Source organism: Topomyia yanbarensis, chromosome 2 (assembly GCF_030247195.1).
Source record: "Topomyia yanbarensis strain Yona2022 chromosome 2, ASM3024719v1, whole genome shotgun sequence".
NCBI lineage: Eukaryota > Metazoa > Arthropoda > Insecta > Diptera > Culicidae > Topomyia > Topomyia yanbarensis.
In genome coordinates, this window is record NC_080671.1 from 316,659,943 (window position 1) to 316,673,752 (window position 13,810).

The 13,810-nt window shown below is 41.6% G+C and overlaps 1 protein-coding gene across 7 annotated transcripts; it reads left to right on the top strand.

The window, feature by feature from the left end:
• The first annotated feature begins 1,894 nt into the window (after window positions 1–1,894).
• On the top strand, window positions 1,895–6,384 carry LOC131683675 (uncharacterized). Of its 7 annotated transcripts, none has more exons than XM_058965862.1 (4): window positions 1,895–2,154; window positions 2,480–2,635; window positions 3,334–3,977; window positions 4,050–6,384. In XM_058965862.1, the coding sequence occupies exons 2-4, from the start codon at window positions 2,555–2,557 to the stop codon at window positions 5,563–5,565; spliced, it is 2,241 nt and encodes a 746-aa protein (XP_058821845.1). In that variant the 5' UTR covers window positions 1,895–2,154; window positions 2,480–2,554; the 3' UTR covers window positions 5,566–6,384. The 7 variants fall into 7 exon arrangements, with proteins under 7 accessions (XP_058821845.1, XP_058821842.1, XP_058821846.1 ...); XM_058965859.1 differs by having other exon boundaries at window positions 1,895–2,137; XM_058965863.1 differs by lacking the exon at window positions 1,895–2,154 and adding an exon at window positions 2,216–2,295.
• Window positions 6,385–13,810: the final 7,426 nt, after the last annotated feature.

The window sequence follows — 13,810 nt, forward strand, 5'->3', positions numbered from 1 at the left end:
AAGAGCAAACCCACCAATCTGAACTGAACGATTTTTGCATTGCTAAGGGAATACAGTGGCATTTCATTCCTCCTCGCAGCCCCCATTTTGGAGGAATATGGGAGGCTGGTGTCAAATCGGTAAAGCATCATATAAAGCGCGTGGTTGGAGAAACAAAACTCACATATGAGGAAATGACAACATTTCTAGCTCAAACCGAGGCCATTTTAAACAGTCGGCCACTAATACCAGTATCAGATGATCCTAACGACGTTGAGGTGCTGACTCCATCCCTTTTTTTAATCGGTAGATCTGCACTCAGTATTCCGGAACCATCATATACACAGGAGAAAGTAGGGTGCTTGAGTCGCTGGCAGCACATCCAGTTAATGAAGGAGCATTTCTGGAAACGTTGGTCGGCAGAATATCTGCATCATTTACAATCCCGGCCAAAGTGGAACAGCGGAGTAACCAAGATCGAAGTAGGAGCACTCGTCGTACTCAAGGATGAAAACGCTCCACCCCATCGATGGCATATCGGACGTATTATTGCCACTCACCCAGGAGACAAGGGTGTAGTACGAGTTGTGACCGTCAAGACATCATCTGGCGAATATCGACGAGCCATCACAAAGATCTGTCTACTTCCGTCGGTTGATCCAGTGGAGTCAACGGGGGGAGAATGATCGCGCAAACTAATTAATATCGAATCGCCCCTCGGCAGCGATATAGAGTAAAAGAGAGAGAGCAATCAGTTATAATATACGCTTTGAACTATACGCACGCAATCTTTAATTTAATCCGCGAAAACTATCCATGTGCCAATTCAAGAGCTATCGAATAAAACAAACACTTTGAAACAATACTAGTTTTCGGAAGCATAACTAAAATGTTTTATATAATAACGTTTTCGTTGATAAAATTGAAAACAGATTATTTCGCCGAGTGTTGTTATGAAATGTTGATTAGGCCTTTTTTGAGTCGCCATCTTGTTTTGACGACTGTCAATTTCGCCCTGCAGTGTCGCCAAAAAACAAAAAGCAAATGTGGCTTTCGCCGTGCTCGCTGGAGGGGAAAATTTGTTATTCCCCCTGGGCGTAACAAGCACTTGGTTTTTGTTTAGGGCGATTCTGTTTACGGACCTCGTAAACAATGATGCTGTCAATTTCGCCTGTATACACTACCTTAGAAATGCAGAGGCGTAACCCGCCTGGCTTTTTGTTTACAGTCGAAAGTCGGATCCGCCGTTTCGTTTTTTATTGATTTTCATGAAGTGTGAAATATTTATTAATGAGTTTTTATATTTTTTATAAAGTATTTTTAATCCTCTTTCAGATATTAATCAAATCTCTGTTTGTGTACATTTGTTAGTTTCGCCCATTTGTCGGTTCACGATCGAATTCTCAAAATTATGCCAAATGACCGTTATGTATAGTGACCTAAGTGTGATCAATTCTCCAAATTATGCCAAATGACCATTATGTCAAATAATTGTTATACCAAATGTCCATTATGCTAAATAACCTTATGCCAAATGACTTTATGCCAATTGACCCAGACCCGTCAAGACAGCTGACAGTTGAGATTGCACACTGATAAATAACAATAAAAATTCACAAATATTAATTGATTTTCCGCCGAATCCAGGAGAAGGTCCCCTTAAGAAAAATCTTCGGCCTACTCGAACGCCTGTTGGCCATCAGAAGCGAAAATATGTTCGCGTGTATTCTTAAGTTCATGATGGTGTCTTCTTTTAACAGATACCTACTCGATGCACTCTTTCGCCGATGAAACCAATATGTACGGAGAAATTAAATATCTACAACATTCTCTTATTATACATCTCTCATTCAAATTGAATGGCTAAGTTTAGTTCAGTGTATATGTTGTTGATGATCGATTCCGGGCAGGCGCAAAAAAACATACTGAACTGATCGGTCGTCGGGTGTGGTGGTTATTGTATACATTTTTATATCTGTCAACTAAAAGATATTTGCAATCGATATTGCAAATGTTGAGTGAAATTTCCCGAATAGGATAGTTTTTAACTGTTGTCATGATTATTTTTTAAAGAGTTATATTTATAAAAGTGAAAAGTTTAAAAAATGAACGATTTATAGGAGCTTGTTCAATGAACCACAAGAAAAACGACCATAGTGTAAGTCTCATATTCAGGTAACATGAAAAGGCAGATATCGACCCACACAAGTATAGAGTAATTTAATTACCTACTATCATTTACGTCAATAGACATGCATTTTTTTATCGGTTGATTGGCTATTGTCACATACTCCGTGTAAAATATCGCTTTCGTATGTACGTATCGTGTATTTTATTAAGTGAGATTTTTCTCTTGCTTACTCGACCGCGCAATTTAGTGATCTGACAGACATTGTATGGAGCTCAAGACGGCGATAAATAACGATTGATTTACTTACGTTCGAACCTTTCTGGTGGTAATGATTATTACTTGCACTTTGAACGAATATTTTGATTTTAGACGTGATCTGCAAACAGAATCAACTGCTGCAGCACCGGGGTGATCAAGCAGCAGCGATATACGGACCGAGCCAAAATGGAGGAGAACGTTATCAGCATGTTTATGGATGTGAAGCTGGACATACGAGAACGGAAGTTGGAGTTCTCTCATCTTAAGGTATGTTAGAAAATGTTTTAGTTGAACCTTTTGGTGTTTTTTTGCGCGGCGCTTCTTAAGATCAAAAATTTAGGCAGCTTACCATTTTTGTCGTTCTCATATTTCTCAAATCTTAGAGCGGCATCATATGCCGTTTCCAGGGCAACATTTTTGAATTCCTTCTGTGGTCCCAAGTGTCTACAAACTTTGGAGACTATTGGTTGCCCCGGATATTGTTTAATGTTTACATGCAAATTAGTAGTGGAGATTAGAAAAAAACTCTAGAAAGAGAACTGCGGAGATTCGATTTTGTATCGATTGGATTCGGGTTTAGCTGTCAAAAAACGAATCCAATCGAACATTGCCTATCCTTATCAGGGGTAGGCTGTGGTTGTTAAATCACATACATTTTGCGCGTACCCAACATCTCGCCTCGGTCCAGCACTTTGGACCCTTTTTTGGTTACTTCACCCCAAAAAGAGAATATAGGGTAAGCGGTTTCGCATGTCTTGTGTACTAGTCGTTGACATATTTGTAAAACTTATTATTTATTGCTGTTTAACCGTGATAATCAGGTCTAGTCCAGCTGATGTTGGGTACGAAATACTTGTTAGACAGCGTCCTCCTGATCTTTTGTCTCTCGTATGAATTCAATGCCTCTTTTTTCTACTAATCATTATGTCCTTTGTGTTGAGAGACGTCATATTCAATGAATATAGGGATCTATTTTTCAGACATGGACTCGTTATTTCGTGCGTGTGGAAGCCGTCAAATGTTTTCCTTGCTACATGAAAATTTCATTTTTCAAGTCACACACCGACGAAAGTACGGATTTGATAGTCCGCATCAATATTCCAGGCCTGACGGTTCAGATGGCTACATCTCGCACTCGAGCACACACGTACGGTCTGTTTTGGAAGAACAATCGAAAACGTTGCTGCGCATACTTTGCCCTCCCCTCGCAGCTACTATGCGAGCGCCATTTACGTTGGATGAAAAAATCGATCCGCAATTTGGAGCTGTACCGGCAGGAAATTTTACAGTTGCGTCGAGCCAGTCGAACGCCGATACACGAAATCAGACAGGAGATACAACCATATCCAGCCGATAACGATCTTGGTATATATCAGAATCTTGATATTACGCAGAACATGGCTGATGTTCACGATATTCTCGGACCGCTACCGAATGTACCTGACCAGTCGACTAACATGTCCCGACGAATCTCTGGAGTGTCCGGTATTTACGAGGAAATTTTCGACCCTACCAGATCATCAGTGTTTGCGAGTGGTCCTCGGATGTCCATTGCTTCCGGTATATATGAGGAGATGAAACTCACTGACATTGGAGAGGAAGTTAGGATGTAAGTACATTATATACGCTTATTTCCATCGTTTTGGAAAATCGTACTGAAATAATACTTTACAATATTCAGGAACAACGAGACAGTAGAAGAAAAGGATGAAGACATCGCTCCTCCACTACCCCCTCGACCAAGGTCTAACACAAACGAGTTCGAATTGCAGCGATCATTCACCACTCCTGAGGTGGATTTCATGAAAAAGAAGAAACATTGGCAATTATTCGAGTCCATGTTCGGTCGACGTCGTACCAACAGTGGATCCGCAAGCTTACCTACTTCTGAAAGTAAATCTCACAAAAAAGAATCGCCGTCCACTAAAGTACCATCACCGAGAAGACAGAAAGTTATCTACCGCGAAAAAGTTGCTCATCTGCGTTTAATCGAAAATAAGAGAAACAGTTTCTCCAGTCCAGATCTCAGTCTACTTAAAGTGGAATGTGACAAGGGCAGTAACGAGATGATGGCGGATAATCTTTCTGATGAAGGCTCGTGTAGTTCGGAATTTTACATAAAAAATGAAGTGGACTATATTGAAGAGGATTGCTTTGTATCGTCTGAGTTTTTAAATTGTTCCTCAATAGAAGAATCTATGGCCAATTTGCTAATAGCAGAACAACAAACTTGTAATGCGATGAATGTGTCAGAACAGATAGTTGCCAACTTCAACAGCTCATGCAACTCATCGACAGTGAACCTGGTCGGGTTCAATTGCACCATTACGCCCAAGGAATATTTGCCATCACCTCTAACCGACTCTGCGCTAGTTGGCTACTGCGAAATGGGAGCTTCTGGTACAGGATTCAATCGTCAAAAACTCACAGCCATCGAACTACGCAGCAAGAACGCAGAAGAACCTGTAATAGCGGAATCACTGTACATGAACATGGAAAGCAATTGTACGAACAAAGATGAGACCAGTCGATCAAGCTCAACAAGCAGTGGGGTTAGTAGTACTTACAGCAACCGGAGTAGTGTTTGTAGCTCTAGTAAACCCAGAAACTCGATCGATGATAAAATACCTTCTTACTACCCAAACGAAGATTTTCGAGCACAACAGCGAGACGTAAAAATTTCAGTTTCTAACAAAAGTCCTAAGAATCGTGAGGCAACCACCAGAAAGTTCGACCAACAAGTTGAAAACCACTATGTCGCTATGTCAGCTCCTAAAAATAGTCACCGAAAAAGTTCTCCTCAATCAAGACCTCCAATTTCACGCTGCAATAAATCAGCCCAAAAATCTCCATGCAGTAGAGCAAAGCAAAGCAGTCGAACTCTCAGTTTCGAACAGTCTGACCCACCGAATCCTATGCTAATCGTAACTGATACCTCCCCAACAAAGAATAGTGAAAATAACCCTCCGGAAACGACGCCAAAGCGTCATCAAAAGTATGCTACTATTGCGCGCAGCCTATCTCCCTCATCTAGCAAATACCAGGAAAAAAACTCAGGTCGAAAAGATACCGATTCAATGGCAATCGGCAGTAGCAAGCGGTTCGGTTCCTTGCCTCGTTTTGGCAAAATTGATCTATCACCTTTGCGACTTAAAATCAATAGCGTATTGCAACGACATAATCCGGAAAATCTTTGAGACATTTTTGGCTCTAGGGTCTTTTTCCACACAACTATGGCGTCCCCAAGAATATTGCAATATCATTAATTATAAATTAAAGCAGACATCGAATGCTCAATTCCTAAGCTAAGCTTCTCGATAAAAAATGCATATCTCAAATCAAAATGTTATTTTTGCTTCGTAATGTTTTAGGCAATGGTTAGTAATTTGGTTATCAAAGCTGTTTTCTGTCTGTTGTTTCAAAGTGTCATTGAAAGTTAATTATACCCACAACATATTATACATCCTTAGCTCTGCTTTCTGCCTTCCTAAGCTTTCGATCGAAAATCATCACAATAGGATGTACCTAAATACATAGTTTAGCATAAATGCAAGTTTTAGCTTATATTGCCTGCTCCTGAATATAAACACACGAATATTTTACAGAAGGCACCATCCCCTGTGATCTATACAAGAAGGTACAATTTCTCACGAAACCATCGAATACCGAAACTGACAGAATCTCAATTAAGAACGGAGCCTTATGGGAATTGTAGTCAAAAAATATTCAAAACAATGATATTAACGAAACTCGACTTTTAGATAGCATGTTATTATATATTAGGTACGCGTTCGGTGCATTGTTCAAATAAAATTCTGGAAAAAGTAAGCCACATTGCATATCAAGTAGAAAGCAGCTTTTGTGATTGTGGATGATTAAAATCTATTATAGAAGAAACAAATTTATGCTGACGCTTTTTACTATCAGTACTTTTACTGATGCTATTGTGATTCAACGAACATTGTAAAACGTACAAAACCTTCAAGAAAATATATATCAATATTCAGTAAAGAAAATCAACATGCGTAATCAGAATGTGTGTCATGTGGAAATTGTTGAGACGACACGGCAACCAAGTGTGAACGAGCATTTATGAAAGAAAATTAATCTGGCGAATGCTGCAATGTATGTACTGTATAACATAATTTGCAAATAATCATGAATTGTACCCAGCTTGAAAACATAGAGTATGTGTCATATAGTGTGTCGGATTAGTCTTTTCTTGTTGTGTTGTGTTGATGTGGGAGAATGGAGAATAGTGAGTCTAGTTGTGTAAGGTGTGCATGCTAGGCTCGATGGAACTATCCCAGGCAATCACACACATTTGAACCAGATCTTGCATCAAGCTGTTTTCAACCCCTATTCGGCAGTTTTCACGCCGTCACCCACGTTATGGCTCAGTAAGGTCAAACTTGTGTCGAAGGGGGTCAATAAAGGTTGTCCGACGTATTCTTGGTGGCCACATCATTAGCATTTCTGAATTAAAATCGGCAGACAGCCTTTGTTGATTATAAGATTAGGAAATATGTATGAAGTGATATGTCTTTTTCGCTGCAGATATTTGGTATTCGCGACAAAGATCCCGATTCTATGAGACAATCGACTAATGGTGTCGAAATGCCAGAATAGATCAGAGGCGGTAAGCTGCAACTTCGAATGCATCAAGTTTTAAGAGATGAAATAAGACCATCACTCCCACTGAAATGAAATCAGTAAGTAGCACCAACACACATTACTATTTCAGCTCAAACAGTTCAGGAACTGTACGGGATGGCGCTGACCTGTGCCTTCGACGGTTGTACCGCATATGGCATAATGGACGTTTAGCATAACGGGTTTGGTATAATGCTGGGTAAGGTAGGGACATTTGGCATAATGGACGTTAGGTATAATACGAATATCTATTGGTGGTTAAGGGACATTTGGCATAATACTTATTGCGGGTTAAGGGACATTTAGAATAATACTTATTGAGAAGTGAAGCCAAATCAAAAACTCTGGTAATTAAAAACTTTATCAATAGATATACCTATGCCAAGCGACCGTTATACTAATGGAACTTTCGATTGATGTGCACCGGGTGTAGTTGAGTGCACTGGTTTTGCAGTTTCTAGTAGAAGTGTTAATGGAACATACCTAGTTTTCTGCTAGAAAGTGCAGAACCAGTGCACTCCACTACACCGGTGTCAATCAATCGAAAATCCCACAAATTACTGGGTTTCCTCAACACAAAAATATGTATACGAAAAGACTGTCAGCAGTAGCACGACTTTATATTATGCCGAATAAAATTACTTCTCACAGTCTTAAATTGTCTATTTTCTTGGAGATAAAAAATATGTCAAACGCCCTTATACCCAATGACCCAGACCCATTAATATTATTTGAGGAACCTTAGAGTTTCCCCGCGACGTAATCCTTCGTATATACCGCAAAAGTCATAAAGTTTTGTTTTTATCAAATGCACAATTTAAATTAAGTTGGAAACACCGTGCCGCACGGATTCAGCAAAGCGCATTTGCAAAATAAACAGACTTTTTTCGGTGTTTTTCGTGATATTCGTAGTTTGATTTGTAACGAATAGACGAGTGAATTGTTTCTCTAGTGGTAAACAGTGAAAGATTGGTGAATATCATTGAAGAAATGGCTGAAATAAGTACATTTTAGCGTTACCCACGCGGTGCTATAGGTAAACAATCGCTGTGCCTACCCGACCTGACTTTCATTCACGCGCTCTGGATGTGATCGTGCCATACATTATTTTACAACGTGTGGTGGTGTGATCAAGATGGCGGTCGCTAGCAATGGTGATCCGGGAGGGTCAAGTAAAAGAAGATTGCTGGAGTACATGGACCAAGGGATACAGTATATCCTTCGAGTTCGAAACCCTGCCCAAATTACTAAGTTCGACCTACTGAACCAGCTCATTGACGGCACTGAAGTATTGATTGAAACCCATCCGAATCTAAACGTAAACAGATGCGTAATTTCCTGCTACGATCTGATTAACATGGAAGAGAAGGATGTTCTAGCGGAAATGCTAGTTTCCCATTCTTGTTTCCATTCCCAGACTGTCCACCATTCCAATGAAAAGACAGAAATGGATTTACGACGAAGCAGATTGGACAACCTACGAGCGATTGACCGCCAACGCTTTTAGACCGGGCGTTGAAATATCAATCGACTGTTTCGTAGACCGTTTGATTACAGCAGCAAACACCGCGAACCCCGTACTAGCTGCATAGTTGGTCGGAAAACGGTTCCATGGTGATGTCCGGAGGTGAAAGCAGCCATTAAAAAACGGAAAAAAGTACTTAGAGCACTGTAGCGTATACGGAAAGCGGATGCGCAGAAAAGCTTTCATGACGCTAAGCAAAGATCATGGGAAGACTTCGTCGCAAAGATATCTTCAAGTTCAACTACATCGGTGATGTGCCAGATAGTGAACACGTTGCGAGGGAAACGCCAGCATCGACCAACTGTCATCAAACGGTCCAGTGGTTACACGGATAAGCCAAAAGAAATAGCAGAAGAACTGGTGCAACACTATAGCGAAAGATCCGCTGCCTCCAGCAATTCGTCATTGTTCCAGAAAGCGAAGGAAAAGGCTGAACGAAACCGCATAAACTTCTCGCCAGATACCGATATCTACAATCCCGACTTCACTCTAAATGAGCTGCTGTGGTTGCTCGACGGAGCACGAAGTGGCTTTTCAGGACCGGACTGCATCGGTTATCCAATGCTTCAGCGAAAACACTTCTGGAGATATGGCATCCTACGAACACTACGGAAATGGCAGATACGTGGAAGAAGGATAAACATCCTGAACAGTTTTCTGACAGAAAGAAAGTTTCAGGTCAACGTGAAGGAGCATTTGTCGCCAGCACATCCGCTGGAAAATGGTATGCCACAAGGCTCAGTGCTCTCGGTTACGCTGTTTCTCGTGCCCATCAACTAAACTTTCGCGTGCTTCCGAATTCCGTACAGATTGAGCTGTACGCTGACGACATTCTGCTTCTAGTATGAGGGAAGAAAGACCAACCACTCAAGCGAAAACTCCAGTCTGCAGTAAAAGCCGGTCGGGAAGTGTTGTCGAGATTACTCTCGACCGATCGCTCAACTTCAAAGCTAACTTTAAAATGAAGAATGCGTGCGAATCCAGACTAAACCTGTTGCAAATGATTGGATTCAGACTATCACGTGGTCATCGTGCCTCCTTACTCAAAATGGGGCCAGCAATTATCACCTCACGACTGCTTTACGGCGTGGGGCTCGTAAGCATAGGAGAAGATGCCGTCATCCAAACGCTCGCACCTGCATACAACAGTACGATAATGTCTGAAGCAGGTACTTTGTCGTTCGATTTGCTCGTTCTCCATACTATTGCACGATTGACTACCCGCAAACAGCAAGGATAATGCCGAGCTTCCGGTCGTTTGACAGAGGTGGTCGGATCTTCCCTTCCCAACATTTGTACTCGCACGTGGTGAACCGCTCGGAAGTGGTACAAAATCAAACCCCAGATCGTGTGGGACGTAAAGAAATACGTGAAAGCTGGAGACCCTTCGGAAATCGTTCGTCTAGTTGTTCAGGGGCTCCTAATACATAGTTTCAGTCGCTCAATTATCATCTATTCCGATGGTTCCAAAAATGATAACACAGTAGGTGCGGGAGTATTTGAAGAACACTATCAATAATCGGTTGGTCTTCCGCCGCAATGCAGTGTCTTCTCCGCCGTTAATAATGTCGTGTTCGGCTAGCTGTCTATCAGTAATCGAAGCTGGCACATACTAGCCCCCTGTGAATCCAGGAGATTCAGAATATGCTTCGAAATCGTCCAATCGAGCGGTGCTCGATTCCGGGTCATACTGGTATTCATGGTGACGAAGAGGCAGACCGACTCGCAGGAGAAGCCAGGGACATTACTGAATATAGCCGTTCCGGGAGCAGACGTCGTTAGTCAAACCTAAACAGCTATCCGAAATCAATGGTACCAAGAGGCAGACCGACTCGCAGGAGAAGCCAGGGACATTACTGAATATAGCCGTTCCGGGAGCAGACGTCGTTAATCAAACCTAAACAGCTATCCGAAATCAATGGTACCAGCGGTGGTCAGCGTCGACTGAAGTACAGCTTCGCGAAGTAAAATTCGACACGTCACGGTAAAGTGGACTAACCGCGAGAGTTCGGCCGAGCAGCGAGTGCTTACCTGGCTACACATAGGGTATACCAGGATAACACACGATTTTCCGCTGAAGAAAGAAACCCCTCCAGTTTGCGATTACTGCGGGATAACTGTAGACCTTCGACACGTAATACTCTACTACAGGAAGTACGACGAAGCAAGGAAAAAGTACGATATTGAGTCGACGAGCATTGTGCAACGACGGAGACAACGAGGAAAAATTGCTAAGCTTCCTCAAAGTAGGAAACTTGTATAAACAAATTTGAAGGCTGAATTGTAAATTGTTATCTTAACATTGATGAATGCGAATTTTGAAACCTATTTTCTTCCGATACGAAAGTCACAAGCCTTGACCTGTACAAACTTTTCTACAGCTTATATACATAATTACTTGGTGGAAAATAATAAAGAAAGACGGCACAAGCCAATGGGATTGTTTTCAACCAGGAAACTGCATAAGTGTCCGTGATACCGGCCGTCAAGAGCTCAATACGAATTCCATTTCAGTCCAGCTTCGTTGGTAAAATTGCCGAACGACACAGAGTGCTAGTCGATTTCATTCACCAACAACTTATATATCTTTCAAATTGCCCTCTTTGGCAAGTATTTTAAAAATTATGTTGATGAATCAACCGTTTTTCCTGATGGAACTGTTTGTTCTAGCTCGAATGCTTCCGACTGTCAATTAATAAGTCAGCCGTCAGCTGGAAACCTCCTGAGGAGCACTCCAACTTCCATCACGGGTGCTACCAATTAATGCAGTTCACCCTTCTGCTGTTAGCAGTCATTCCAGTCGCCCCGGTGTACATTCCAGACGAATGAATCGAGGAGTGCCGGTCAGCCTTCCGTGTCTAAAATCGTCGCCCATCCACTTATACTACGTTCACACTACGAGTTAAAACGTGTTTTAACGCTATCTTGATGACATTTTTCTTGTTGCTAATTATTATAACATGTTTTAACTCTGTAGTTTAAACATAGTATTATACTATCAAAATGTGGGAGGCATGAATTCCTGTGCAAATAACTATCGCCTAGCTACCTCGGACTGCTGTTACGACATCATCGCATTGACAGAAACATGGCTAAATGAGCAGACTCTTTCCAGCCAGGTGATTTGCTCTGACTACGAGATTCTCAGATGTGATGTTAACCCTCTCAACAGCAACAAATCCTCCGGTGGCGGTGTTTTGCTCGCTGTGCGTCGTGGATTAAATGTTCAACATATAACAAATGACGCTTGGAGCTGTATCGAACAAGTATGGGCAGCGATAAAATTGGGAAATCGAACATTATATATATATATATATATATATATATATATATATATATATATATATATATATATATATATATATATATATATATATATATATATATATATATATATATATATATATATATATATGTGTGGTTTATTTCCCTCCTGACAATATTCCCGACTCTGCACTAGTTGATTCTCATTCTGAATCATTGATTTCTGTTTCCGCGATAGCGCAACTCACTGACGAAATCATGATTCTCGGCGATTTCAACCTTTCTACAATAAAGTGGCGTTCCGTTCATAACGGATTTCTACAACCCGACCCAGACGAATCTTTTCATCCTGGCAGCATTACTCTTCTGGATGGCTATAGCACGGCTACACTTCAGCAGATCAACAGCACCACGAACGAGAGCGACCGGATTTTAGATCTATGCTTCGTTAATGCCAGAGATCAATCGCCGCATATTTCCACCGCCCTCACCCTGCTAGTAAAGTATGTTCGCCACCATCCGCCTCTACATCTTACACTCCAGGACGTACCGTCTATGAAGTTTTCGAGCCACGCGCCCACCGTGTGTTACAATTATTAGCGGGCCGACTATAGCAGCATTTTGAATATTTTACAAAGTATTAACTGGGATTCTGTGCTAAGCAAGGATGATGTGGACTCCGCCGCTGAAACGTTCTGCCATATAATGAGCTACCTTATCGATCGTCATGTCCCAAAGTGTAATCAAGGAAGTGATCAACCCCCCTGGCAGACAGCCGAGCTACGTCAGCTAAAAACTGCGAAAAGAGCAGCATTACGAAAGTTCACCAAACGCCGTAGCTTGTCACTGAGAGCTTATTATGTAAGGCTCAATAACGATTTTAAAAAACTGAACAGTTTTTGTTTTTCAAACTATCAACGAAAAATACAACGTAAGCTTAAGTCGGATCCTAAGTCGTTTTGGAGATACGTCAATGAGCAGCGGAAAGAAACCGGCTTACCTTCTACAATATTTTTGAATGGTGAAGTTGGGCATGATTCACAAGCCATATGCAAATTGTTTGCCTCTAAATTTGCGAGTGTGTTCGTCAGTGAGACTGTCCTCGCAGCAGATTGACGTTGCAGCTAGGAGCGTGGCCCAACTCGAACGGTCAGTGAGTGAGATTCGTGTGGAGCACTCGGATATTGTATCAGCAGCATCCATGCTTAAAGCATCGCCATCTCCTGGGCCAGATGGTGTCCCTGCTGTGTTTTTGAAAAAGTGTATATCAGTGTTTTTTTTACTGTAAGGAATATATTTCTAAAGACCAACACGGATTCATGCCGAATCGATCTACGTCGACGAATCTACTATCTCTAACCTCTTTTGTGTCCGAAGGCTTCGATGCGAATCAACAAACTGATGTTATATATACTGACTTATCTGCAGCTTTCGACAAAATCAATCACGATATCGCAGTCGTTGAATTGGAAAAACTTGGCTTCAGTGGATCATTCCTGCGATGGTTTCAATCTTATCTCGGTGGCCGTCAACTCAGTGTGAACATAGGTGATGCATACTCCAAACTGTTCTCCGCAACGTCTGGTATTCCGCAAGAAAGTCATCTCGGACCATTTATATTCACTCTATTTCAATGATGTAAACTATCAGCTGAAAGGACCACGGTTGTCGTATGTAGATGATCTAAAAATTTTCAACAGAATTAGGAGCCGAACGGACGCACAATATTTGCAGCAGCAATTCGACACTTTCGATGTGAAAACAACCGAATGATTCTGAATCCGGCGAAATGTTCTGTGATATCGTTCTCCAGAAAAAAAGATCCCATTGAGTTTGAATATAGACATTTACTGTCTTACTGTGAGTTAACATCCAAGCAAGGTCCAGAACGTTACGCGGAAACGTTCTTCTGAGAGTGCCGTTTCGACGAACTATTCAAACAGCTAATGCCGCTATCACGGGACTACAACGCCTCTTCAATCGTGTGTCGCACCTGTTCG